Below are 27,922 nucleotides of genomic sequence, written 5' to 3'. Positions count from 1 at the left end.
AGTTTAAGGGGAAGATCACTGGGAGTACTCATACCCGTCCTGGCGCAGTGGTGAAGCGGTTAAGCTGCTTAAGGCGGAACTTAAGCATCAGGACTGGTATGAGGACTCCCGGTGATCTATGAATGTAAAGTAGAGAATGACCTTCTGCATATATGGGAATTAACCCTCGCATCATAAGCTTAAGCGGAGCTTAACTCCGCTTAAGCGTATGACACGATAGTTTAACGGGATAGTTTAAGGGGAAGATCACTGGGAGTACTCATACCCGTCCCGGCGCAGTGGTGCAGTGGTTAAGCTGCTTAAGGCGGAACTTAAGCATCAGGACTGGTATGAGGACTCCCAGGGATCTATGAATGTAAAGTAGAGAATGACCTTCTGCATATATGGGAATTAACCCTCGCATCATAAGCTTAAGTGGAGCTTAACTCCGCTTAAGCGTATGACACGATAGTTTAACGGGATAGTTTAAGGGGAAGATCACTGGGAGTACTCATACCCGTCCCGGCGCAGTGGTGCAGTGGTTAAGCTGCTTAAGGCGGAACTTAAGCATCAGGACTGGTATGAGGACTCCCGGGGATCTATGAATGTAAAGTAGAGAATGACCTTCTGCATATATGGGAATTAACCCTCGCATCATAAGCTTAAGCGGAGCTTAACTCCGCTTAAGCGTATGACACGATAGTGTAACGGGATAGTTTAAGGGGAAGATCACTGGGAGTACTCATACCCGTCCTGGCGCAGTGGTGAAGCGGTTAAGCTGCTTAAGGCGGAACTTAAGCATCAGGACTGGTATGAGGACTCCCGGGGATCTATGAATGTAAAGTAGAGAATGACCTTCTGCATATATGGGAATTAACCCTCGCATCATAAGCTTAAGTGGAGCTTAACTCCGCTTAAGCGTATGACACGATAGTGTAACGGGATAGTTTAAGGGGAAGATCACTGGGAGTACTCATACCCGTTTTGGCGCAGTGGTGCAGCGGTTAAGCTGCTTAAGGCGGAACTTAACAGTCAGGACTGGTATGAGGACTCCCGGGGATCTATGAATGTAAAGTAGAGAATGACCTTCTGCATATATGGGAATTAACCCTCGCATCATAAGCTTAAGCGGAGCTTAACTCCGCTTAAGCGTATGACACGATAGTGTAACGGGATAGTTTAAGGGGAAGATCACTGGGAGTACTCATACCCGTCCCGGCGCAGTGGTGCAGTGGTTAAGCTGCTTAAGGCGGAACTTAAGCATCAGGACTGGTATGAGGACTCCCAGGGATCTATGAATGTAAAGTAGAGAATGACCTTCTGCATATATGGGAATTAACCCTCGCATCATAAGCTTAAGCGGAGCTTAACTCCGCTTAAGCATATGACACGATAGTGTAACGGGATAGTTTAAGGGGAAGATCACTGGGAGTACTCATACCCGTCCTGGCGCAGTGGTGCAGCGGTTAAGCTGCTTAAGGCGGAACTTAACAGTCAGGACTGGTATGAGGACTCCCGGGGATCTATGAATGTAAAGTAGAGAATGACCTTCTGCATATATGGGAATTAAACCTCGCATCATAAGCTTAAGCGGAGCTTAACTCCGCTTAAGCGTATGACACGATAGTGTAACGGGATAGTTTAAGGGGAAGATCACTGGGAGTACTCATACCCGTCCCGGCGCAGTGGTGCAGTATTTAAGCTGCTTAAGGCGGAACTTAAGCATCAGGACTGGTATGAGGACTCCCAGGGATCTATGAATGTAAAGTAGAGAATGACCTTCTGCATATATGGGAATTAACCCTCGCATCATAAGCTTAAGCGGAGCTTAACTCCGCTTAAGCGTATGACACGATAGTGTAACGGGATAGTTTAAGGGGAAGATCACTGGGAGTACTCATACCCGTCCCGGCGCAGTGGTGCAGTGGTTAAGCTGCTTAAGGCGGAACTTAAGCATCAGGACTGGTATGAGGACTCCCAGGGATCTATGAATGTAAAGTAGAGAATGACCTTCTGCATATATGGGAATTAACCCTCGCATCATAAGCTTAAGCGGAGCTTAACTCCGCTTAAGCGTATGACACGATAGTGTAACGGGATAGTTTAAGGGGAAGATCACTGGGAGTACTCATACCCGTCCTGGCGCAGTGGTGAAGCGGTTAAGCTGCTTAAGGCGGAACTTAAGCATCAGGACTGGTATGAGGACTCCCGGGGATCTATGAATGTAAAGTAGAGAATGACCTTCTGCATATATGGGAATTAACCCTCGCATCATAAGCTTAAGTGGAGCTTAACTCCGCTTAAGCGTATGACACGATAGTGTAACGGGATAGTTTAAGGGGAAGATCACTGGGAGTACTCATACCCGTTTTGGCGCAGTGGTGCAGCGGTTAAGCTGCTTAAGGCGGAACTTAACAGTCAGGACTGGTATGAGGACTCCCGGGGATCTATGAATGTAAAGTAGAGAATGACCTTCTGCATATATGGGAATTAACCCTCGCATCATAAGCTTAAGCGGAGCTTAACTCCGCTTAAGCGTATGACACGATAGTGTAACGGGATAGTTTAAGGGGAAGATCACTGGGAGTACTCATACCCGTCCCGGCGCAGTGGTGCAGTGGTTAAGCTGCTTAAGGCGGAACTTAAGCATCAGGACTGGTATGAGGACTCCCAGGGATCTATGAATGTAAAGTAGAGAATGACCTTCTGCATATATGGGAATTAACCCTCGCATCATAAGCTTAAGCGGAGCTTAACTCCGCTTAAGCATATGACACGATAGTGTAACGGGATAGTTTAAGGGGAAGATCACTGGGAGTACTCATACCCGTCCTGGCGCAGTGGTGCAGCGGTTAAGCTGCTTAAGGCGGAACTTAACAGTCAGGACTGGTATGAGGACTCCCGGGGATCTATGAATGTAAAGTAGAGAATGACCTTCTGCATATATGGGAATTAAACCTCGCATCATAAGCTTAAGCGGAGCTTAACTCCGCTTAAGCGTATGACACGATAGTGTAACGGGATAGTTTAAGGGGAAGATCACTGGGAGTACTCATACCCGTCCCGGCGCAGTGGTGCAGTATTTAAGCTGCTTAAGGCGGAACTTAAGCATCAGGACTGGTATGAGGACTCCCAGGGATCTATGAATGTAAAGTAGAGAATGACCTTCTGCATATATGGGAATTAACCCTCGCATCATAAGCTTAAGCGGAGCTTAACTCCGCTTAAGCGTATGACACGATAGTGTAACGGGATAGTTTAAGGGGAAGATCACTGGGAGTACTCATACCCGTCCCGGCGCAGTGGTGCAGTGGTTAAGCTGCTTAAGGCGGAACTTAAGCATCAGGACTGGTATGAGGACTCCCAGGGATCTATGAATGTAAAGTAGAGAATGACCTTCTGCATATATGGGAATTAACCCTCGCATCATAAGCTTAAGCGGAGCTTAACTCCGCTTAAGCGTATGACACGATAGTGTAACGGGATAGTTTAAGGGGTAGATCACTGGGAGTACTCATACCCGTCCTGGCGCAGTGGTGCAGCGGTTAAGCTGCTTAAGGCGGAACTTAACAGTCAGGACTGGTATGAGGACTCCCGGGGATCTACGAATGTAGAGAATGACCTTCTGCATATATATGGGAATTAAACCACTACACAATCGTGTCGTATGCTTAAGCAAAGTTTAACTCTGCTTAAGCATATGACACGATAGTGTAACGGGTGAATTCCCATATATGCAGAGTGTTATGAATGTGAAGTAAAGAATAACCTTCTGCATGTAGGGAAATTACAGCATTACATTATCGCGTCATACTCTTAAGTGGAGCTTAACTCCACTTAAGCACGTCAGTGTTTAAGCATGTCAGTAAAACGTCAATAAAGTGTTTAAGCAGGTCAGTTAAGCACATCAGTAAAACACATCAGTGTTTTTTACAAAAACTGACCTGTGAGTTCTTTTTGTTAGCCACACCCTTGCTGAGACATCATTGACGGCATTCGATGCAGAATCGCTGTCTTGGTGCTGGGAGAGAGTTGTTTCTGCGCAAACTACCCACAGCTCACTGGCTATCAGCAGCTGAAGATCAGGCATCTTGAGATACTTGGGTACCAGCTGGTTCTGGTGAGTGGGATTTTCTTTTCTTTTTTACTCGTTCCAGGAAAAGAAAGCTGAAAGGATTTAGCACTGCATGAAGTGCTTACAAACTACGTACTAAGCCTGTTACCACTCGCAACGCTGCAGTTAACGTCACAGGCTTTAGTCTGCTACACAGAAACAGTGGAAAGATTATAACCACCTGACGGTTAACAGTGAGTCACAGGACATTCAGTGTGCACTGCCTTAATCGGGGGTGGTACTGGTTAAAAACCAGGAAGTGGAAACCAGTGCGGAAATGCGGGACAGAACAAGACACCAAATAGGGCATATTTCTGCACTGGCTAACCGTTCGTTGCTGTTTACTAATTAGGCCAAGTTAACACTGTTCAGGTAGATACGCTCAAGGCCAGGGCATGTATACACCTATGTGGTTATGAATTGATACAAACTGAAATGGAGAACAGCCACCACCATTGCTCATCTCGTAGAAGCACTGTACACAACATGCAAAGATTGCAAGCTCCAACTTGCTAGTGGTGTGCTGTCTACAGAACATTTCCTCTCCAGTACAAGTAAAAATGGCACTGCCTGTGCCTTCCTTGGGTTCAGGGACTGATTTTTTTTTTAATAACCTTATAATCAGGTACCACGTTACTGCATTCATTTTCATGAAAAGTTGCTACAAAAGTGGTTATGGTGCTCGGCTGCTGACCTGAAAGAAGCGGGTTTGATCCCGGCCGCGGTGGTTGAATTTCGATGGAGGCAAAATTATAGAGGTCTGTGTACTGTGCAGTGTCAACGCATATTTAACAACCCTAGGTGGTTGAAATTTCCGGAGCTCTTCACTATTGTGTCCTTTGGGATGTTAAACCTCCATAAGCTGTAAACCAAACCAGTAGCCATAGGTTCTTTGATTTGGGTTTGTTGATTCAAGTCCAGATATATTTGAAAGTTGTGAAGTAGCACTTGCTGCCAAAAGCTTCATTCTATTCAGATTTTTTTAAAATCAAGGTTCCTGCATTTCAGGTGTCAAAATCATGTAGCAGCTGTGTGAAACAGTCCTAGTGCATTGTGTCTTCTCATTGATCATTTATTGCTTATGCACCATAAAACCCAATACAATACAATCATTGATCATTTAGGAGTGAAATAACACAAGAGAATCTGTCAATTTATGTGTGACCAAGGGTATCAGTAGAGAAATATAGTAGAACCCCTCAATAGTAAAGTCAGTCGGATTTGCAAAACTCTTTACTACAGTAGAATCTCGATAAACGGAAATCGGTTAAACGGAACTACCGCTTAAACGGAACAAACGCCTCGCGATTGGTTGGTTTTGTATTAAGCCAATGTAAAAAAAATCTCGTTAATCGGAACTCAAATTTTGCGACCACCGCGTTAACGGAACCGAAAAACTCGAAACCGCAACTAGTTGGACAAGCGCAGCGCCATCGCGGTACGCATCAATGCTCCCCTCCTTCTCCTCCCCGCGTCACCACTGCGGTTTCCGTCTCCGGCGGTTTCCGGTTTGCTCGTACACTGCCCTCCGCATCGCTCGCTCGCGTTCACGGCAGTTGTGTTCAGTTAGGCCTAAGCCCTAGAGCCCTAGAGCTTTTCTTCGGTCCGATGGCAGCGCAAAAACGACCGCACAATGCACTTGCGTTGGAAAGGAAGATGGAGATCATCAACGACTTCGAGAGTGGTGGCTTCACGAAAACGGAGCTAGCGACGAAGTACGCTGTCCCCAAAAGCAGCCTAACAAGAATTCTTCAGGACAAGGACAAGCTGCGGGAGGCGTTCGAGACGTCACGCTTTGGTCCTCAAAGAAAACGACTGTGAGAGCTCAAACAAGCAAATATAAAATCCTTTTTCACTAGCCAATAAGTGGTAATTACCACTCTTTTGACATTTTTTTTTTAAATTTCAGTACTAGTACTACTGGAACAAAAATTCACTGCTTATTTTTCTCTAATAAAGTTTGTTCTCATAGTGTACCGTTCTGCTTATTACCTAGATTTCGCAAATTGAGATACGCTGAGACTGCCAACTGCGCGCGCGCGCGCCAGCCGCATAGGGTTCACGCGGAAGCGGATTGCGCAATGCTGAACCTATTCTCTCTTTAAACGAAACTCCTGATAAACGGAACATATTTTCCCGGTCCCTTGAGGTTCCGTTTAACGAGAGCCCACTGTATATCATTTGTTGAGGATGTCATAACTCTGAAACTGCTCTCTAGTTATTAATTGGCTATTTGCTAAACACATATTGCTGGTTTATAATATAAACGCTCAAAAATACCTTTCTTCTGGCTCTTATGGCCCCTTTATATGATAATTACTTATTTTCAGTTATCGTACTTTATGTTATCACATTTTCAATTTTATTGACTTCTTGTGGAAGTATCATATTCACACGAATACAGCGCAGCTACGAATGTAACGAAAGTTGGAATCAATATAAAAACGTTAGCTTGGCATAAATGCACCTTCACACCGCCTTCTTTCCATGTTCATAGCCAGCTTTACTTTTTTTTTTTCCCCTGTGCACCGTGCGCTCGTCCTCACGGACCCAAGCCTTCGAAAACGTGGCTTCTCCTCGCAGCTCGCAAGTCTGTTTTATTGACTTCAGTATACATTTGCCTCCGAATGTTAGCCTCATGATTATGCCGTTACATGTCTGTGATTCGGAGACATCCTAGACTTGGTGCCTTACATAATTCCGCGGAAAGTGTACCACCATAGCCAGGAGCTGTTTACTGTGACTATACCATGTACTTTTTGGTTTTAACCGAAAAGCTCCGATATACATTCAGCACTAAAAAAAAATGTGGGATGTTAAAACCAAAAAGTACCTGTTTCTGGACATGTTGAGGCTAGCTGACAACTGTTTCAATCGAGAAACTTTGTTACCTCTTTCCTTTTCAAAAGCACACAAATGCTAAGCAGGCACTCAGAACAGTACTGGTGATATTCTTAACCCACATTGACGAAAATGTCACTGCAAGGCATTGATTTCTTCTTCAAAGAGCACAGCGAGAAATTACAAATACCGAAGTGCAGGCAGTCAAGTCGATTATAGTTAATTTAGTTTATCGGGTTTAATGTCCCAAAGCAACTCAGGCTACGAGGGACGCCGTATTAGAGGGCTCCAGATTATTTCGATCACCTGGGGTTCTTCAACGTGCATGACATCACACACTACACGGGTCTCTAGCATTTCGCATTGATCGAAATGCGACCGCCGCGGCCGGGATTGAACCCACGTATTTCAGGTCAGCAGCCAAGCACCATAACTACTGAACCACCACAGTGGCTTGCAAGTCAATTATAGAAAAGTTTTTCTCATTACTAACGAATTTTACTGGTTGATCCCAGGAACCATTTTATTTTTTTTACTGTGGCGAAGAAAGCTTGGATTCCACCATGCTCATGAACAAAAGGTTTAGCTACCTTGACGAAGCGCTGCATTGCGGCTTTCACAAAAACCTTCCAGGAAATATGGCACAAGTTCATAGGTGATCCATAGATCAACTTCAAAATTGCTGACCTTAGTGGAAAACAGAGTTGCCAGAAGGATTTGTGCACTGTGAATGGACCTACAAAATTGTAGCAAAGAATGCAGCCTCAAGGAGCATCAGCCGGAGGTCTAAACTTGCCGCCATATAGGAACTACATGCATGTGACTGCCTCATATTCTCCAAAGCGTCATTTAATATCTCAAGGACTAATGTTGAAAGGCTATTTTCAGATTTTGCTGCTGTCAACACAAGCATGCTAACAAAATAGAATCAACAATGTCAATCAACAACTACAATCAACTTAGCATAACATGTACCAATGAAAAAAATTTCTGCTCTTTGCTTCTGTTGTGTCTTTTGTAAACTGGAAGAATTTTGTTCGCCAATAATCACTGCTTTTAGTGTTTACCTCGTGCAACTAGCTGAAAAATGCCAGTTTTGCAAAAAGAAGTAAAAGCCGAAAAGCATCTGCCGGTTTTGCTCAGATATAAACACCAACACCGGAAAGTCCACAGCCTGACTATGAGTGTTTCTTTGTAAAAGATGTCTTTGCTGTAAATGAAAAAAAAAAAAATGTACAGTCGGCTATGGAAGGTGAAATGGGACTGCAGTTTCTCTTTGCAATATCAAAGTTCTTACTTTATGTAAGTTTAATATAGTAGCGGGGTTCTACTATAGTGTTTGCATGTTTACATATGCAAAAAGCAAGGATTTTGCTATAAGTTTTGCTAATTGCCCATCCACACCTTTAGTTCAAAGTACACGGATGTAACGATTGCTCTAAAGTCTAGCTACAGTGGTGCTATATGGTTTTTATGTGAGCCATTTTGTCAACAAACCAATGTTTCTTGTTAAGCGTAGGCTAGGAGCTGCAGAATCGTAAGCAAGGAAATCAAATTTATTGCTTATTCATTTTATATTTATGAGATGAGAGAAAGCAAAATCCCAATGGCTCATTAATGAACATACTGGAAAACGCAGTAGCGATGACCGATTCAGACTGTTTACCGTACCTTTCTTGACTTGATTTGAAATAGCCTTTGCAACATGCGCAGTAAAAAGCATAGTATTTCTTTGCATATACCTGCTTACTCTATACCAAGACTCTAATTTGTATATTTTAGGTATGAGCAGATATAACATCGTAGCACATGGGTGTATGTAGTCGGTCAAGTGTAGAGATGCAGAGTGGGCCGCACGTAGCGATTCCAGTCAGCAGACGGCTCCATATGACATCATGGGCTGCCAGCGTTAAACTACATGTAGGACTGCTAAATCATTTGTCTGCATTTAGGCTGCTATAGTTATTTTACATGGCAAATATGCTGCAGTGCCAGTGCAAGCTGAGGATGTGCCCTCTAAGGAAGAAGGTGTGCACTTCTTTATGTTTGCATTGAAAAGAACGAACTCCCGCCAGTCACCATCTTCCCGAATTCTTCTCCTTTAACACTTCTCACCTTTTGCAGGTGCCATTCTACGAGTGGAATTCGATGAAGTTGGCTGAGCCAAGTGCCAAGCAGGATTACCTCCATGCCAAGATCTTCGGTGTCAGCTAGCACATATCGAGATGTATATAGGTGTACAAGTTTAGTAATTGTGTAAATTATTTTTGTTGACAAAGTAGTGAAAAAAGAAACGGGATGAACAACAATGTCTTTGTGTGCACATGGTTGTCTGTCACCAACATGTAAATACTATCAGCAAGAAATGAAATGTGAACAAGATGTTTGAGCACCGACCAGCAAAATAAGAGGCTCCTAGCCAGGGTAAGCTCAATACTAGCTCAGGTTATTTTAAGTTTGCAGGAGTGAAGATTCATATTCAGAATTGTTAATCAACCTCACTTGTATTTCCATGCCAGGAGTTAATGTGTTGGCATTTTTGTGCTATCACCCCAGTTTTGTTCGCGTTTCTTTAGGTGCTTATAGTTAATACAACCCGCCATGCTGGTGCCACTCCCTCGTCACGGAGAGTGAGTGCAGGCGTGAAAAGTTTCCCATGGGCGTTGTCTTGCATTATTAGTCAGAACTTGGGTATGCTCTTCCTGCCATAACAGTGGTATTATACTCCAATAGGGGTTAGTGATCTGTTGCTCAGATGTCAGGTTGTAAGTACATGACTCAGGAGGCCACTCATTCAACATCACTACTCTTTTCGTGCGACTCTGATGGCCCCGTGACACGAAATTGCACCTTCGACCCACTGCAAAGGTTGCTTCAGTTGCATTACAAGCGTTCCTTAGAATGGTGCCCCCAAGCATTTTATACTAGCGAAACATGCAATGCGAATATTGAGATATATGTGGCTATAGTTGGATGTCTGTTTAAACCTGTGAATTTAAGCATGAGCAGAATAGATGGTGCACAATAAACTATATCCCTTGTCAGCTTTATTGGAAAGAAAGAAAAAAAGGAAAAAGAAGCATGCTGCAGAATGAAGTCCCTATTGGTGGCCACGTGGAAATGTGGGAGAAGCAGTCCAGTCTCCTCCTGAAGTGCCAGGGGCCAGCCTTGAGCAGCTTTCAGTTGTTTTCGTACTGTTCAGGTTGCGATGGAGTGATCACCTGCATAGAGACGGGGAGAAGTGGTTAAAAGAATTCATTACAAAAGCTGGCTTGAGGCCTAATGGTGCTAGAAGCAGGGTAGGGTTACCTCTGACCCACTATGAAGGTGCAAAGATCCACAGTACGCTTAGTGCACATTTCCTCATACTTGGGGATGAAAGTTTAGGTTATATACAGCTGTTTCAGATTTGTATGCCCAGACCATCACAGACAGTAGTAGTTAGACCGTTTACACACAGCAGCTGTGAGTGAGCGAGTGGTTCTAATTAGGGGTGTGCGAATGTTCGAAATTTCAAATACGAACAGAATATGTTCGATATCCGGCTCATATTGGTATTCGAGGAACTGATATTCGAGAATTTCCGAATATTCGAAAATTCTCAAGTATTCGCAAGTGATCGCATACCGCGCGCCGACTTTCATAAACTCTACCACCGTGGTAAAACCGCAACGTCTGGACAAATTACAACATGATTGAGTTTGAAGTGCCAAGAAAACAATACAAAGGTCCTGTTCGCTTTCTTCTTCGCGGACCGATCACATTTAAACGCTGCTAGACTTGGACCTCCCGCGAAATTCCGGAAGTGGGCTTTCCCGCATAACACGCACGATCACAAGGCTGCCGGCTATGCGCTTCGAAACACGAGGAATCGAGCCGTTTTTTTTTTTATCCTTCCATATGTTACATACTTAACTCCCGCACCCATGGCATTCGGTGTATCGCATTACAATTCTCGTAGGGTGAGCTAATAAATAATTGGTTTTTGGGGAAAGGAAATGGCGCAGTATCTGTCTCCTATAGTGTCCAACCGCACCATTAGGGAAGGGATAAGGGAGGGAGTGAAAGAAGAAAGGAAGAAGGAGGTGCCGTAGTGGAGGGCCCAGGATTAATTTCTACCACCTGGGGACCTTTAACGTGCACTGACATCGCACAGCACACGGGCGCCTTCGCGTTTTTCCTTCATAAAAACGCAGCCGCCACGGTCGGGTTCGAACCCGGGAACTCCGGATCAGTAGTCGAGCGCCCTAACCACTGAGCCACCACGGCGACTTAGCGTGAGCTGCGCCATCTCGTTTTCGTCAACTATGACATGCGGGAGAGCCCACTTGCGGAACTTTGCATGAGGCTCCCGTAGGAGCGAATCGCAATTTTACAGCAGGGAAAGCGATCGTGTATAAATCCCGCCAATCGCATGGTGCGTTGTAACTCGCGCATCTTTTAAGTGGGCGTAACGGGAGACGTGACAACGATCGGAGGGCTCCTGTCGTTAGGCCAAAGGACCTCGTCGCATAGTTTCGATTTCTCAGCTTCGCCGCTCACCGTGGCGACGGCAGCTGTCGGCCCGCGCATTGGCCACTCTTCCGAAATCGGCTCAGCGCTGCTTTCGGACGCCGACTGGCGTGTCTCTGGTCATTTCCTTTTAGAAGCAGTCTCGCCCTTCCGACGCCAGCGTACATTCCCCTGGATTACGTCCGCGTTCTTCTAGCGCGCCGAAACCGCGCTCGACACGGGCTTTTCGGTCTTTGTGCGATGTAGCTTCTTCGTTAGGTTTCACAGCATTTTTTTATTTCATTTTTTGATTTTTCGTTCGGGGGGCGTGGGGCATTTTATAAATTGACCTTGAACTCGGAATTGATGAGGTTTTACAAGCCATTGTTATTTTTAGTTGCCAGTCAATTTATGGATTTCATTTTGCATGACCACATTACAGGTTCAATACTGTTGTGCTGTCTAATCAAGTAGTTACATCTCTGTGCTTAAGATGTTTTATTTATATGGTGCTGACTCAGCCTGGTTTTGTTTATTTCAGTTGCAAAAGACATGCACTATTTAGAAAAACATGCTACAGCATTCACCTGTATCATTTTATGAAATACCTTTTCCTAATGAACAGATATTTGAAGCCATTTTTTCTGAAAGAGGCTTATTTGAATCGTATTCGAGAATTTCGGTATTCGCACACCTTTAGTTCTTTTCTTTTTACTGAGTGCAGGCATTTGTCAATACCACAGGAAATGTGCAAAAGAAAAAAAATTGGATAACGCTTAACCTGGAAACACTACTCTAAAAAATGAAGTTTTTATCCGCTTGCTCGACTTGATGAAATAGTTTATATCACTGCTGGGACCAACTCTGCCAAATTTTATTATTCTAGAAGAAATATGAATTGCATTATGCAACCTTTACAAGGACGACTACGCTTGCTTAGGAAAACTATTGTTCAGAAAATAATGGTAATTTTTTCAATTTTTCATGTTATGTGGCATTACGAATGTCCAGAGCACACAAGTGTGAATTATTTGGCTTAGTTTTGCTATATTTTAGAAGAATGCTACCATATGAACGATGACATTGTTTGTTTATTTTGAACCATTTTTCGTAACTCACTTTTTAGAATGACAAAGAAAAGGAAAAAAAATAGACAAACTGGGTTCACAGTTGCGTTCCTCACAAAATTTCGCTCTAGAAAGCCTGCTACAATACTAATATTATGAAGTAATATTGGAACAGTACTTTTCCTAAGCTGACAGTTTACTGAAAAACAGGAAATTAGAAAAATGAACTCACAAGGCTGAAAATCACTCCACATTATTTTCAGCTCTTCATTTTTAAGGAATCCCCCACCCCAGAATAATGAAATTTGGCAGAAATGGTCCCAGCAGGGATATAAACCTGCTCCCCAAGTTTCAATGAAATCGAGCTAGCAGTTAAAAAGTTCACAGTAATGCGATAGCATTAGGGATCCCTCCTGCAGAAGTACTTCTCTTTCATAGATTCATAGATCATGGTGGGTGCTCATATCACTACTGGTGCAGTGGTGCAGCAGCTAAGCAATGCACCACTTCCCCGGCAGGTGGTGGTTTCAAACACAGCATCCGGTGGGGCTTGCGATGGTTTCCATGAGGCTCATTTTTGCATAGATAGTTCCTTGGGAAGCTGTCCATCTTCCAACCAATGAGCTGATGCACAGTGCCACGGTAGGCAGTGGCAGTTGCATTGAATTAACCTCAATTAACTTCGCTGCCACTTGCTTTTTCGTGATGTGGATGGATAGACACCGGCTTTTCTCATAGATGGGACCTCTAATGCTATTGCATTAAAGCAGTATTGTTACAGTCTTTGAACACTGTCTTGTTCTTTCTTTGTGTTGTATCCCGGTCGAGTTGCTCAGATTTTGCTGAGCCAAGCCATTCTGCTACTCATGCTGAGCATCACTGCATCTGCCCTTGCGGGTTGCGGCCTGCTATAGTAGCAGTTGTCATTTGTCAATTTGCATAATAGATGGCACCACTTCCATCTTTGCCATCTTCAGCCTTCCGAGCTGCCATTCAGCATGCAATGCAAATTGCTGCTCAGTGGCTTGTATTTATTTATTTATTTATTTAAAAATACTATTACATGCCTTCAGGGAGTCGTTGTATGAGGAGGGTGCGATACAAAAAAAATATATAAAAGTGCCTAGACAAACAAAACGAAAATCCATAACTACAAACACTGTAAAGTTCAAATAACTGATTGCAGTTATCACGACTGACAAAAAAGGCATACATAAAAATACAGTGGATCATAAAGCAATATAAGTAAAAAATAAAATAGACGTATATAAAAGTAATGGGTACAAAAAGACTAGAATACGTACAGAAAAAGCAAAGAAGCTAATAACCACACAGGAGATTCAAGGCAAAAAAAAAGAAGGCATGACTCATACGCACTGAAGAAAGCGTGCCTGGTGTTACTGATAAAATGTTTGACTAGATAATCATGAGATGCATTTTGGTTGCAGTGTGAGGCAATACAATTTGGACGATTATACCAGGGGCGTATGACAGATGGGAGTGGCAAAAGGTGAAAGGTACTGCCATAGATGTGTGTGTAGCTCTAATTATTGTGCTATCTGGTTGATGAATTAAATAGCCGTCGTGAGTATGATAATAATGATCGAGTGGCATGGATTTGAAACAGAAAAAGGGCAATTATCGTGACAGATTCTTAACGGATGTAGTGAATAGTCCAGCTTCATTGCATGAAAATTAACGAATGTGATGGAAGATGGACAAAATTAAGGAGGAAGTAAGCATTTATTACTATGCCTTATTAACATTCTCCACACAAAATTCTAGCAAATGTGGTTAGGGGAGGAACGTTCAGTAAATATGCAGATAAAATTGTACAGCCAGTGTGAAATGAAACGTGAACAAGACAACTGCAACAGGAATAACAGCTCACTGGGACTGAATATTAGTGCACTTGACTTTCATTTGTATGGTCCTAAGACTGCTACATAGAAGTGTTAACAGAACACTTGTGTATGTTCTTTCCAGTAAGTATTATTTTTGAATTCGTGTTTTCGCATTCCACTTCCCTTATTCATGTTTCGAATGGATGGATTTTTTTTTTTATGGCGCAAGGGCATCTACGGCCAAAGAGCGCCATGGCACAAGGTATTTTTCGATTACACAAGGTGGGGTCAAAGACCCATTTTCAATGAATTTCACCCTAAATAAGGCAAGCACCAGACGACCAGGGGAAAGCTTGTACCCATTGTATCACCGCTGGGTACCTGGCGGCACTGAGGATCGAACCCCGCACCTCCTGCATGCCAGGCGAATGCTCAACCACTAGGCCACCGCTGCGGTCTTATTCATGTTTCATTTTATTCTGACAGTACATTCATGCACGTGTATTACATTTAAAACCTACCTCATTTTTCATTTTATGCTTTATTTGTACTAATATAAAAAACAAGTAAAGGGCAACGCACCTCTCGTACCGCCTGTGACTACTTAAAATTTTTCTGCTACTTTGGACGAAGCAAAGGTCAAACAGCACCTGAAAGCTTGTACGGTGTAGATTATTATGACTCAGTTTGCACAGAAACTGTGTGAAGCCTGGTGTAAAACTGAACAGGGATAGGAGGTGGCAATACAGGTGAAGTAATGTATGTGATGTATAAAGATGTACTGTAATGTTATGTAATGAAGATGTTATGTAATGTTACATAATGGAGATGTAATGTAAACCAAGATGTGCTCTTTGAACAGTGGTTCAAATTGTTAGGGCTAGTGGAAAGCACAAGAAGGTCTCTGGGTCCTCATGTTTGAGACCTGTATCCTAAATCATTATGGTGTATACATGCACCATTTGTTAGATCAGCAGTAAACATATGTCCTGCTTACAAATGGCGTGCGCAGCCCATATTTGCTCCAGAAGGTGACCTTGCTCTTGGAACGATGTCCTGTGCGCTGGTCAAACATGGAGCACTCATCGAAGGGAGGGCAATACAGGTGCAGGCTCACTGCCGGCTCACAGTGGCTTGGATTCTCAACCCTGTGCAGGCCCAGTGAATCTGCAGCACAAGAATTGTACAAGTTAACAAATTTTCTGAAACTCTCTCTAGCTACAATAGGTTAATTGTCAAAGCTAAGCACGAACTGCAGTGTAGGCCACATGCAGCAGTTTGTAGCTGCTGAGCTAACACATCTACAGTCAGGGACAAGTAAAAATGGGAATGAAAAATGCCCTCTGAACGAAACTTTTCAGGCAAGCTGCAACAAACTTGTCATTTGCCGCCCTCTGTCATCATTATGACAGGCATAATGAATAGTCGGCCGGTTCCAGTGCTTGATTAACTAAAGTAGCAGTGTATTTTATACCACAGTCTCCAATTATAAACTTTATTGTGTGAGATGCGGGCGAAAATAAGCTGGTGGCTGAGATGTGAGCAGTATTCACCGGTTAATGTGAACGTCCGTTGTCAGTTTCACCGCGAGAACAGTAGCAGCTTAAAAACTGTTCATGCGCCTGCTTTCTGCTCTGCAAATGGCAACGATCATAGGCGTGCACAAGTTTCCTCATAAGAGGGCCAAATTTTGTGTTAGCAGCTGTTCGTGCTTCGTGGGTGGAAGAGAATAATATGAGACAAAATTTTTGCCCCCATCGCATATGGCTATTATGGGAGTCCTTGCACTCCGTCTGTGCATGCCTATGGTGCCAATGATACGGAAGCATTTCTTTAACTCGGGACTGTACTGCAAGATTCCACTCCCTGTGTGACGTCAGTGCTAATGGCATTGCAGATTATTTGCAATTGTCACATGGCAGCTGTAAAAAGTGTTATGGACCATGCGAATATTTCTGATTATGTGACACGATGCTAATATGTGTAATAAGTCTGGCCATATTTAGCAGTGTCCTCGAAATAATCAACGGTAGAGAGAGTGCAAGAAGATGAGATTCTTGACAACATGAAATAAAATGAACAAGGATTGATAGGGAGTCCTAATCTGCCAGCAGACTGGGACTCCCTCTGAACCCTTGTTTATTTTGTCTAGAGATAATCAAGTTATTCACAAGTACTAGGCCAATTGGAACTGTATTTGACAGTTCCAATTGGCGGCTTTTGACTGGGATAACACATGAGCACAACATTCATGGCTTGCCGTGTACCTATTTAGAGTGCAAGATAATAAAAACAGGGGAAAACCCGGCCCTGCGGACAACCTAAAGCCAACTGAGCACCAGACCACACACATTGGAGGCTGCAGTTCCTGGACCGTGTCCTAGCTGATGCATATGTTCCAAACAGAAAGGGGTAAAAGGGAAGCTGTCCTCTAGAGGGAGTGCGCTAGGGGATACTACTCCCTTTTTATTCTCGTATAACCGTATTTGCGTTTAGAATGTGCTGCACAGCTGCGGCAGCGGAACATGAGCTCTGAGACCTCAGGCTACCGGTCATTAACAGAATACGTTCTTGTTGGTAAAGCCATACTAGAATGCCAGTACAGTTTTTTAATAAGATGCGTTAACGGCAGCAGTCTTTGCTGAAACAAAGCCAGTTGCAGTAATTCCATGCAGCAGCGCGATCACATAGAGCACAAGCTGGCACGCGGCCGTCGCCTTTGTCGTCTACACGGTGGACATAGCACTACATGTGCATCCTACTAAGGTGAGTGGGCATCATCCTACAGATTGCACATGGTGTCCTCTCTTCCCACCTTTCAATTTTCAGCTCCGTTTAGATCGTATTCACCGACTGGCTCGATTGTACTTGTGTAAGAGCACAGCAATCTCAACTGTTTCACGACGCGAACAATCGCAACAGCGGAGACGCATACACCCTCAATAAAATATTTATGAAAGGCAATATTAGGGAATTAATTTCATCGCCACTGTGCTCACTACATATAGTACACCATTAAAGCTCAAACAATGCCGGATGTAAAGAAATTAATTTCTTCAAAGTCACCTTGCCTAAACTTTTGATGGCGGGTGTACAGGGGCAAGCAACGAGGTGAAAGCCGAACGTCAGTTCACTAGCCGGCATTGCGTGCAAATAACGCTCACGCTACCATTAGTTTCATTCTTGCCGCCATATGTCTTCAAGACAATCCAGAGATCACCCTTACAAAAAATTTTTAGACAGTCTATAGACTGTCCATAGACGTCTGTCTATAAAGTCTATAGACTATCTAGACAACCCCTAGAGAACAATCCACAGGCAATACAAATCCTATAGACATTCTATGAACAATCTACAGATTTATGGTCATACACTTTTAGTAGACTTCTGTCTATAGAATATGAATAGACAAAAAGAAATATCTATAGGAGGGCAATAGAGTGTATAAGAAGTCTTTAGACTGTGTATAAACCATTTTTTAAGGGCAGTACATGGTGATGCGCTAGGAGCTAGCGTTCGTTGCGAATGCCTGTGTGTGCGACTGCGCCGAGCGTACACGGAAACGCACCTGCCTGTCGCTCTCCAGCCGTTTTACAGCAGTTTTACGCGCGCTTGTGCGGATGGCATGTTACACAGCTGTTTCGCCTAGGCGCCGGTGCAACGACCGTGACAGGAACAGGGGAGATAGCAGGCGGTGTGAGCACGGGTTGAATGCGATGCGCGGCCTCTAGTGTGCACTCATTCTGTACGTCTGCGCTGCGTCGTGTACCAAGCCGCGTTTGGTTACACAGAGCACCCCCCCCCCCCCCACACACACACACACACTGTCTACATCTATCTCAGACAGCCATTGCGACGCCAGCCTCATTGAGTTCTCACCTTTATTTCACGCTAGTGCAACATAAGCACACAGATTATGTACTACGTAAGCACACATGTACGTGTATTCTAAGATATAACTCTAGCAGTTCCATTTTGAGGGAGTAGACGCTTGCCTGACATTTCACTCCTTTTTCGGGAGTAAAGGTGAGTCAAAGTTACTCCTCGACTCACCCTAGCTTAGGGGGAGCTCTTAGCAGGAGTAGAAGTGCTCTCCCAATATGGAACTTTGAAAAAGGAAAGTTAGCCGAGCGGGAAATTGAACCGCTAAACCGCGAGTCCGGAGGCGAACATGCGCCTGTTTGAGTAACGCTGGAACGAATGCTTCTGCTTTTAAATGCGCACGCTGCAGTTCGACTTCCGCGGCTCGTTCCTGCGCGCATTTCGACAAGTCAGGCAACCGGGCTGGCAGGTAATTTACAGATTGCTGCCGCGTTATAGTTTGCACAGCTCGATAAATGAAGCCGCAATCAGAGACGCGCGTACCGCAGAAACTCCCGATTCCGAAACTACTTCCGGCCATTTTGACGAACTTTTTAAGCGCAAAAAAAAAAAATAAAAATAGACGAGTACGTGTAGTATGTTGAAGGCCTTCCCTTCGCGAACAGAGAGCAGTGGCATTGTTTTACGCTATTCGTACTGCAAAAAAGCCATCGCATCTTCGCTTGCTATCAGGCCGTGCACGCACACCGTAAATGCACTTTTTTTACGACAAATTGTAAAGTTTACGAACATTTAGCAGAATCTTTCGATCAGAAAGATCAATTGGTTGTTTGTGCAAACCTGTCTCCGTCGCGAGACCGCTGTTTCGACGCAGATGCGCGAAAATGTGAATGAGATCGTAAAGCGTAGAATCTCATTCAGCGATATAGCTTTGACTGTTTATCAGGAAGCGCATCAGTTCAGTTGATTTCCATCTCCGTTCCAGTGGGGACCAGTCAGTTTCTAACCGGGACCAATTAATTCCCACTGAAACCCATTGCTCCCATTTAATCCCAGCTGCATTTCCAGTTGGAATTTTCACCAGGGTTAGCAGGCAGTTTGTGATGAAATTTATGTACAGAAGTACATTCCTTCGCCGAATGACACTTATTGAGAACGTTTCTGGGGCACACTATACTTTCTTCCTGCCAGTTATAAGGAGACCTCCGTATTCACCGCGGAGAATTAACGATGAAAGAAGTCTGCGAGAGATGTGCAGTTGTCAGCAACAGTGGAGAGACCGCGCGAACTGGGAGAACCGCACACCAGCGCTGTCCGACGGCGCTACGCGCCTGTTGAGATATATACAAGGTGCCCTACATAATATGCTGGCTTGCTCACCCGCGCACTTGTGTCAGGCACGGATTTTTCCAAAGAAAAACCGCAACCGCCCCCGTTCCCTTGGTATCGCCACTTGTGCTCGCGCCTGTACGTCACAAGAAACCGCACATCTGCGGTGCATTATACAGCCTGCAGCTCCTGCTGTCCGTAGAGGGTGTGCACTGGCTGTTGGATTTCCTGCCGGACCAGCATTGAACACCGCCTCACTCTTACGGCGATTTAGACGAAAAAAGCCCTGGAGAAAGTAACAAGCCCCCCCCCCCATTCCCCCACTCCTATTTTTTTCCTCATGTCGTACTGCATCCAGTTTCTAGTGTGTAGTCAAGTGGACATTGAAAAAAAATTAAAACTGGTTTTTCAGGAAAGGAAACGGCGCAGTAATTGTCTCGCGTATCTCGGTGGACACCCGAACCGCGCCGTGAGGAAGGGAGGAAAGTGGGAGTGAAAGGAAGAAAGAGGTCGGACATTTTAGCGTTCTTGTTTTTGGGAACCAGTCTCTGCATTAAATGCACTCTGTGCGTTGTCCGTGTGATCGACATTTAAAGTGGAGGAAAATGTTCGACAAATACGCGCTTGCAAGACGGAAACAAGCTCGTATGATGCCCGAGGACAGCGCGAAGCCGCATTCGTTACGCTTCGGCCCAAAACGAATTTCAATTTCAATTATTTCTTAGAATGCAGGACATTTGGCAGAGAGCCAAGCTCCTCTTCTTGTCCCCCGCGGATGCCGATATTTGTCCCCTTCCCGGCATAACCTTTTAATACCATGTAAAAAGTACAAAACAAAAAATGTACCAGAGTTTGGCCAGGTCAGTTTGCCTGCTGACCAATCACCAATCATTTTTATACCAACGCGCAACGACAACTGGCTGCGTAAAAAACAGCGCCGGCTCGCGGCTAAGCATTGTGTACAGCGGCCTCGGGTGTTAAGTGGACCAAGCAAAACCATCAGAAAACGAAGACAGTTTGGTTTGGTTTATGGGGGTTTAACGTCCCAATGCAACTCAGGCTATGAGAGACGCCGTAGTGAAGGGCTCCGGAAATTTCGACCAACTGGGGATCCTTAACGTGCACTGACATCGCACAGCACACGGGCCTCTAGAATTTCGCCTCCATCGAAATTCTACCGCCGCAGCCGGAATCGAACCCGCGTCTTTCGGGCCAGCAGCCGAGCGCCATAACCTCTCAGCCACCGCGGCGGCTAAAAGATGGATGGATGGATGGATGGATACGGCTGAACCCTTTACATCGGGCGGTGGCTCAAGCCACCTAGCCATGTCTTGTGAAATTTACTCCTGTCTTGCTTTTAGCCACCAATCAGATAACCTTCGCTTGGTTACTTCTAACCTCTTAAAATCCACTTTCCCTTCACTATCCCTAAACCCCAATGCCTTGGGTAAGTCAGCCCCGCTGCCTTCCACTGTAGGGTGAAGCCCTTTACAGAAAAGTATCAAGTGTTCAGCTGTTTCCTCCTCCTCTCCGCACGCAATGCACAAAGTGTCTATCTCCTGGTACCTGACTCTATACGTCTTAGTCCGCAAAACTCCAGTCCTGGCCTCAAACAACAAAGAACTTCCCCTACAATTATCATAGATATTTTCTTTGACAATTTCCTGTTTAAAGGTCCGGTACGTTTCTAGTGCCGATTTCGTCAGCATCCCTGTTTTCCACAAAGCTCTCTCTGTTCCTTTAACCTTTTTCTTAACCGATAATTGCTGATTTGCCCTCTTACTGCTGTCCAGATATTTGCTTGTCAATTTTCTAGTTCGCTTTCTCCATTTCGTGTCAACATTATATACAGGTATCTGAAAACTTTCCTAGCCCACCGCTTTTCCTCCATCCTTCTCAATCGTTCCTCAAATGCTATCTTACTGCTAGCCTCTCTGCTCTCGAAAGACGCCCATCCCATATCACCCTGTACCCCCTGATTTGGTGTATTGCCATGTGCTCCCAAAGCTAACCTCCCTACTCCCCGTTGCCTAATTTCCAGCCTTGCTGGAACATCTGGCCTCATACACAGGACCGCATTCCCGAAGGTCAGGCTAGGGACCATCACCCCTTTCCAGATCCCTCTTACCACCTCATACCTATTGTAATTCCACAGTGCCCTATTTTTCATGACAGCTGCATTCCTACTAGTTTTATTCATTACATATTTTTCATGCTCTGTCAGATACTCAACACTTATTTATCCACACCCCAAGATACTTGTACTCATTCACTACTTTTAGCACGAACTCCTGTATTCTATGCTCGCCGCCCTCTTCATTAAATGTCATGACTGCAGATTTTTCCTTACTATACTTGAAGCCTAATCTATCTCCCTCTGTACTGCATATGTCTAACAACTTCTGCAGGTCTTCCTTGTTGTCAGCCATTATCACTATATCGTCCGCACATATTAGTCCAGGTAATGTCTGTTTAATCAATTCCCCTTGCTTGAAAAAAGATAGGTTGAAACCTAGTCCGCTCCCCTCTAGCTTGGCCTCCAAACCTTGCAGGTACAACATGAACAACAAAGGGGACAGAGGACATCCTTGTCTAAGCCCCCGCTGTATCTCTACAGGCCCTGATACATTTTTTTCCCATTTTATGAGCACTCTGTTACCTCTATATATATCTTTTAAAAGATTATTTACTCCATTTTCCACATCCAATGTGCCCAATATGTCCCACAAATGCTCCTGAGTAACGTTGTCATAGGCTCCCCTAATATCCAGAAATGCTAGCAATAAGGGCCTATGTTCCTTTTCCGCAATTTCTATACACTGTGTCAATGAAAATAGATTGTCCTCCAACCTCCTTTGTTTCCGGAACCCATTCTGTAGTTCCCCTAACACCCCCTCGTTCTCCACCCAAGCCTGCAGTCTATCCTTTATAATTTGCATCACCACCCTGTAAACCACAGATGTCACTGTTATGGGGCGATAGTTACTTACGTCTGCTTTGTCCCCCTTTCCCTTATATATCATGTTCATTCTACTTAATCGCCATTCATCGGGGACTTTCTCATCCACTATCATTTTGTTCACTACCTGTATTAATGTTTGCTTGGATTTTGGTCCTAACTTCTTTATCAACATAATCGAGATACCATCTGGTCCTGTTGATGTGCCACTAGGAACCTTCTTCTCTGCCCTTTCCCACTCTCCTTGCTCAAGTGAAGCTATTGCTGTAACCGGTCTATCCTCCTTCGATAAACTATGTACCACGTGCATTGCTGAAAATTTTTCCGTCATCCTTGTTCCTATGTGTTTTATTGCTTCATCCCCTTCTAGTCGAATACCCTCATCTGTAACAATAAACCTTTGTTCTAGCCTAGTTTTATTACTCATTGCATTTAGATGTTTCCAGAATTTTTGGGCTGCTTTTCTATCCTTTTTATTTACTTTTGACAGTGGCAACGCCATCTGGTGCTAAGCAGACTAAACCGGATGGGGCGACGCATGCCTTGGTGCTAACGTGTCCTAAGAACAGCTCTAGCTGTGAAAGGGCCTGTGTGCTTCTAAATGAGCAAACTGTGCCTTTCTTTACGCTCTAATGCAGGATCGAGGCATGCTTTAATGACTACTGGAGGTGTTTTTTTCTGGCCGTCAACCTGGCAGGCTACTCCAGATGAGGGTCAATAAAGATGAGACGAAACACGTGCACTCGCGCGCTCACACAGATAAAACACTGGCGCACGCGCATGCCCAAAAATCACATAAACACATAAGACTTTCGGAGGAACAAGGCTTTTGTTCCACGCGACGCCGAAGCTGCGTCACGCCAGGGAGCAAGCACGCGCACCAGACACAGGGTACCGGTCCATCGGAAACCCGGAGAAAGTGGCAGTGATGTAGGCGTACCGTTGATGTAGGCGACGGCGTTCAGCTGCAGTTCGGTCTCGCCTTTCTTGACCATGGGCGCCTCCGCGCCGTCCTGCGGCCGGGGCCAGTCGAAGCGAACCTCCTTGAGCGTGCCGGCCAGAACCTGCGCACGCACGCGCTTGTGGTCAGCCTAACTACTCCTGCTGTACTCGTGGGCACGACATTTTACTCTTCACTTTTCTTGCCCACCCTATAACTAATGTACTCGCGAATACGTCGCTAACGACGGAAGCAGAAAAATTCGGCAGACACACTTAAGACTGCTTACGTGTGAGAATGCGAAAAGGTTGAGGTGTTGAATGCTACAGGTGGGGTTAGCCTTGCTTTATCTGCCGACAATTGCTCCATCGCAGCGTCCCTTCGATATTAACAATGCCGCATATACCCCGCTAAGCGCACAGTCTCTTATAATAGCACACATTCTCTCCCGCAGTCACCATCTATGCACACAATCAATCCACACAGTTCACATCACAGTCCACTCCAGAAGTCACCATCTATGCACATATTCAGTCACAGTAGAACATAGGCCATTGTAGTGCCACACTCCATACACACATTCACTCACAGCATAACGTAGTCCACTCCGGAAGACACCATCTACGCACACATTAAATCACAGTAGGCCATAGCCCGTTCCTGCTGTCTCCATTTAAAAACAAGATCCGTGTTCTGCAGAAATGTTAAAAGAAGGCGTGCAGCCTCCCTTCTGCATGTCTGGTTTCCACTCGGGTAGACAATGTCCTGCACTGTGCTGTGACGGGTTCCTGTCTTCTTGAAGGAAGCGAACATCACATGCAAGTCCATATCGCATGTGTGAGTTCTGCGTCTAAGATGTGCTTCTGCGTTCTCGTTGGCAACCGGACAATAACCATTCAGAATGATTACTAGTCATGACTATGACTACACTTCATGATTGACTACGCACACTTTGTACGAACCCAATACACCATATATCACGTTACATGTAAAGCGCTGAGTCATAATACGTTGCAGAATGACTGAGTCATGACTGTGACTACGAGTTATGACTTTCATAGGTCATTGTACGTTATGTCTCATCATTCACGATTATACGTGTTCGCTTACAAGTGTTGCGAAATCGTAAAGCGGCGCACTGCATCATCCGAATTTCGTGCCATAGACGGCTGCTGACAGCAGCGACTTTTGCGATGATGAGACAATGCTTTCGCATTAGTAAGCTTTCTAATGTGCGCACTTTGCGCGGAAGTTTCAAACGCCACTGCTGGATCAGGCTGAATATAGCAAGAAGAACGAGAGACTATATGCCGTTGCATTCAACTGTACATAGCAAGCGACAGCGTCTCTGTTAGACGTGATGAGTAAACTCCTTCCTTTTGAAATGCGCAATCATATAGCTGGTCCACACTATACATAAACCTTATTTGCTGAACGGTACGCCGGATGGCGTCATTAGGGTATACAGACGTCACGCGTGCGGTTGTATAATGCCGATATACCAGATGTTTCAGGGAAGCCTGCCATTAATTTTTTTAATGTGGTTTTTGAGGTAAAGAAACGATTTTTGTGGCATAGTAATACCAGTGTACTACTATTAAGAAAAAAAAATTCAAGCTCCGAAAGGGACCTTAGAGGGAACTCGTTATGTCTTCCCGGAGCTGGCATTCTTCGACATGCCCAACAATATCTGCAGCACACTGTAGACACTCTTTTCGGTGGCGAAATGAAGCCGAATCCTTTTGACATGCCTGTTACTCTACTGTACCCCGACGATTAGGACCACATGCTAGAGTACTTGCTACAAGTTTTCCGCAAAGCAAAATTCAGCCTGCATGGTTCCTCGGGGAAGTGAAACTGCTACTTTGGACGCAAAGCTAAATTATTCAATAAGCACTCGGCCCACCATTCGCTGTCGCGAGCCGAAAAGAATGCAAGTGACCTCACGGTTCCATCACTTGAACTGTCCACCGCAAGTCAAATTTTAAAGCTTTTAGACTTGAAACGAAAAGTCACACGATGAAGAAATCATTGCCTCTAACGCCTAATCAGTCCGTGCACTGACATCGCACAGCACACAGGCTTCTAACATTTCGCCTCTATCGAAATGCAACCGCAGCGGCCGAGATTGAACCCGCGTCTTTCGGGCTGATGTGGATGTGGCGTTAGTTCATTTGAGGTCTTAGCATGCATATGACATGGCGTTCATATAGCTATTATATTTACTTATTTACGGTTCGGATCCACTAGTGGAGTTCGGTGCTGCGTCTTTTGACTGCTATACCTATAACTCCATAACTTATACCACCGTATACTGCAGCGCCGCCGCAAGCGCTTCGCTGTTCCGCACGATTATTCGCTTCGTCGAATCCTCGCACAAGTAGCGAATATTCGTAAAATCGGTTAGCATTCGATTCGGTTCTGAAAAAAGCACTATTCGCTCATCCCTTTCTATATCGCTGAAACTTCCCCTCATACCCCGTATTCGACAGCAGGTAACGCCGACCGCCGTCACCACAGTGAGCACTAGCATCCATCATGCCCCAGCGGGGATTAAAACTCCCTTAACAACCGCAGGACGTCCGCGGGAGTTTCAGTGGCCATTGGGGCAGCCAAGGTCATAAATGCCAGCAAATGTTTGCCCCAAGCCTCATGACGGGAGAGCGCTAAACAGACCACGACGAGAGGACACAATATGTACGGACGCAAACAGAATATTTCTTAGACCAGAGACAGGGCCAGGCAAAGCCGAATTCTTCTTTATAGTCTCTGTCCTTTTCACGCTTTCCCGCCACGAAGCAAGCTTAGCCCGCTCATTGGATATATATGGTCACATGGAACCCGCTATTGTTAACTCAGGCGCCGTACCTTCATGAAGCAGTGGGAGTCGGCGTGGTCGTGTATGCTGCTACCTTGTCCTTCGGACCAGCAAAGGATCATCAGGTTGAATTTGCCATTGCCTTCGTCCACCAGGTTCCTCGTGTACCTGCACGATACAAACACCCAACGGTGAGAAGAAAGACGCGAGTGTATCGAGTGAAATTTAATATGCGCCGCAGGAAAAAGCTGGCCTACAGAGATGTTGCTACAAGCACTGCCTTATATAAGGGCCGCTGCTGATGTACGGACGCCAAAAGAAAAATCACACCAGAGGTTCTATGAAGGTGCCACGGCTTGTTCATAATAATGGCCTATATATCTTAGCAGATACTACACTACACGTTTTCGTCAGCGCTGTATCTTTTATCGATAAGCCTAACATGACATCAATTGAAGCACGGCAGGGTACCTAGATGCTTCAAGAAGCTGAATAATTATTGTACTTGAGTAACGTGTGCAAACGCTGAGTAGTTTGTCGTGCAGCTTAACGCCGCCGAATATTGATGGTGTGGTATGTGGGGTCTAACGTCCCGAAGAGACGCATATGGCAAAGGTCATCACACTGATCATAATAAATTACGCGCTGCGAGCGGCCGATTCCATGGCCGTCCATTGAAATGCGCGCTTGCTGTGGGGGACAGCAAGATCTATCATCACCTTCCTTGGAGATTACAGGCGCACACATTCCTAATGCCGGTGTACTTACAGGCACGCAGAGAACAGTGACTAATATGCGACTGTCAAACATGGCTTTCGTGATTCTTTCTACGCGTCAAATATTGCAGCAGGCAGTGCTGACTGAATACTAAAAGCGAAACCCATTGTTGCGCGCCTTGGTAACAGGCTCTGGAATTACAGTGTCACAATGCGCTCTGAGCAAGGTTTATGGGAGAAAAAAAAATTGAGAAAGGAACAGCGCGCGTCTGTATACAAGCGCGCAAGGGCTTCTGGTGCCATTCGCTACAGCAGTTGACGCTCCACAATCCTGCTGCGCACATGCGCGGTGCGGCGACAAGAAAGCGCGTAGCGCGCCCATACACAATCAGCTCAATCGGCACGCCGCGTGATTCGCATCAAAGAAGTGCTCGCCCAAGAGAGCCCGGCCTTCTCAGATTGAGACCGCCGAAGCACCAGCTGCGTCTGTGCTTATAGATGGGCCTTTTTATGCCACTGTTTGTTTTTTTCGCGCCTTTCGCGGGCTGCTGTCAGCGGCAAAGGGTAAGACAGATGCCTCACGTGCCACCTTGATGCCCACTCAAGGCCCCACCGCGCAAAGAGCGTCGTTTGGCTGCCTTCGCCGCCAGCGTCAGCACGGTGGGACAGACCAAAGGCTTAAGCTTGCACAGAGATAGATACGAAATAGTAGATTATTGCTCCGGCAAGCGTCAAGACGTGTTTAAAATATCATGTTATTGTACTTCTATGCATGCTGATCTTGATATAAGTTGCAGGAATTATCTAAGATTCAATTTCAGGGCGATATAACGCCATCGTCGTACCGGTTAGAATCAAGTGGTCTGGAAAGATCGTTGTTGCCGGATTAGTGAGGCGTGTATTTTGTCCGATAAAACTGACTGTCAACAAGCGTTACAATAATGGCTGCTGCAACGGTTAAAGAAAATATGGAGATGGTGAGCATGGGATTAGGTTCCACCA

General features: G+C 45.0%; 2 protein-coding genes across 2 annotated transcripts in view; one reads left to right on the top strand and one right to left on the bottom strand.

Moving 5' to 3' along the window:
• LOC144093877 (FAST kinase domain-containing protein 1, mitochondrial-like) overlaps window positions 1-9,988 on the top strand; it is a 28,783-nt gene extending 18,795 nt beyond the window's left edge. The window contains exons 8-9 of the mRNA XM_077627619.1: window positions 3,985-4,099; window positions 9,059-9,988. Of these exons, the coding sequence (XP_077483745.1) occupies window positions 3,985-4,099; window positions 9,059-9,148 (205 nt within the window). The 3' untranslated portion in view covers window positions 9,149-9,988. The remainder of the gene's footprint in view (window positions 1-3,984; window positions 4,100-9,058) is intronic.
• LOC144093880 (cysteine dioxygenase type 1) overlaps window positions 9,960-27,922 on the bottom strand; it is a 71,597-nt gene continuing 53,634 nt past the window's right edge. The window contains exons 2-5 of the mRNA XM_077627622.1: window positions 26,255-26,372; window positions 23,387-23,510; window positions 15,334-15,503; window positions 9,960-10,155 (exon numbers count right to left, since the gene is read on the bottom strand). Of these exons, the coding sequence (XP_077483748.1) occupies window positions 10,114-10,155; window positions 15,334-15,503; window positions 23,387-23,510; window positions 26,255-26,372 (454 nt within the window). The 3' untranslated portion in view covers window positions 9,960-10,113. The remainder of the gene's footprint in view (window positions 10,156-15,333; window positions 15,504-23,386; window positions 23,511-26,254; window positions 26,373-27,922) is intronic.

This window comes from Amblyomma americanum, chromosome 6 (assembly GCF_052857255.1).
Source record: "Amblyomma americanum isolate KBUSLIRL-KWMA chromosome 6, ASM5285725v1, whole genome shotgun sequence".
Classification (NCBI taxonomy): Eukaryota; Metazoa; Arthropoda; class Arachnida; order Ixodida; family Ixodidae; genus Amblyomma; species Amblyomma americanum.
The sequence above is the reverse complement of the archived record's forward strand: the minus strand, read 5'-3'. Positions and strand labels throughout refer to the sequence as shown.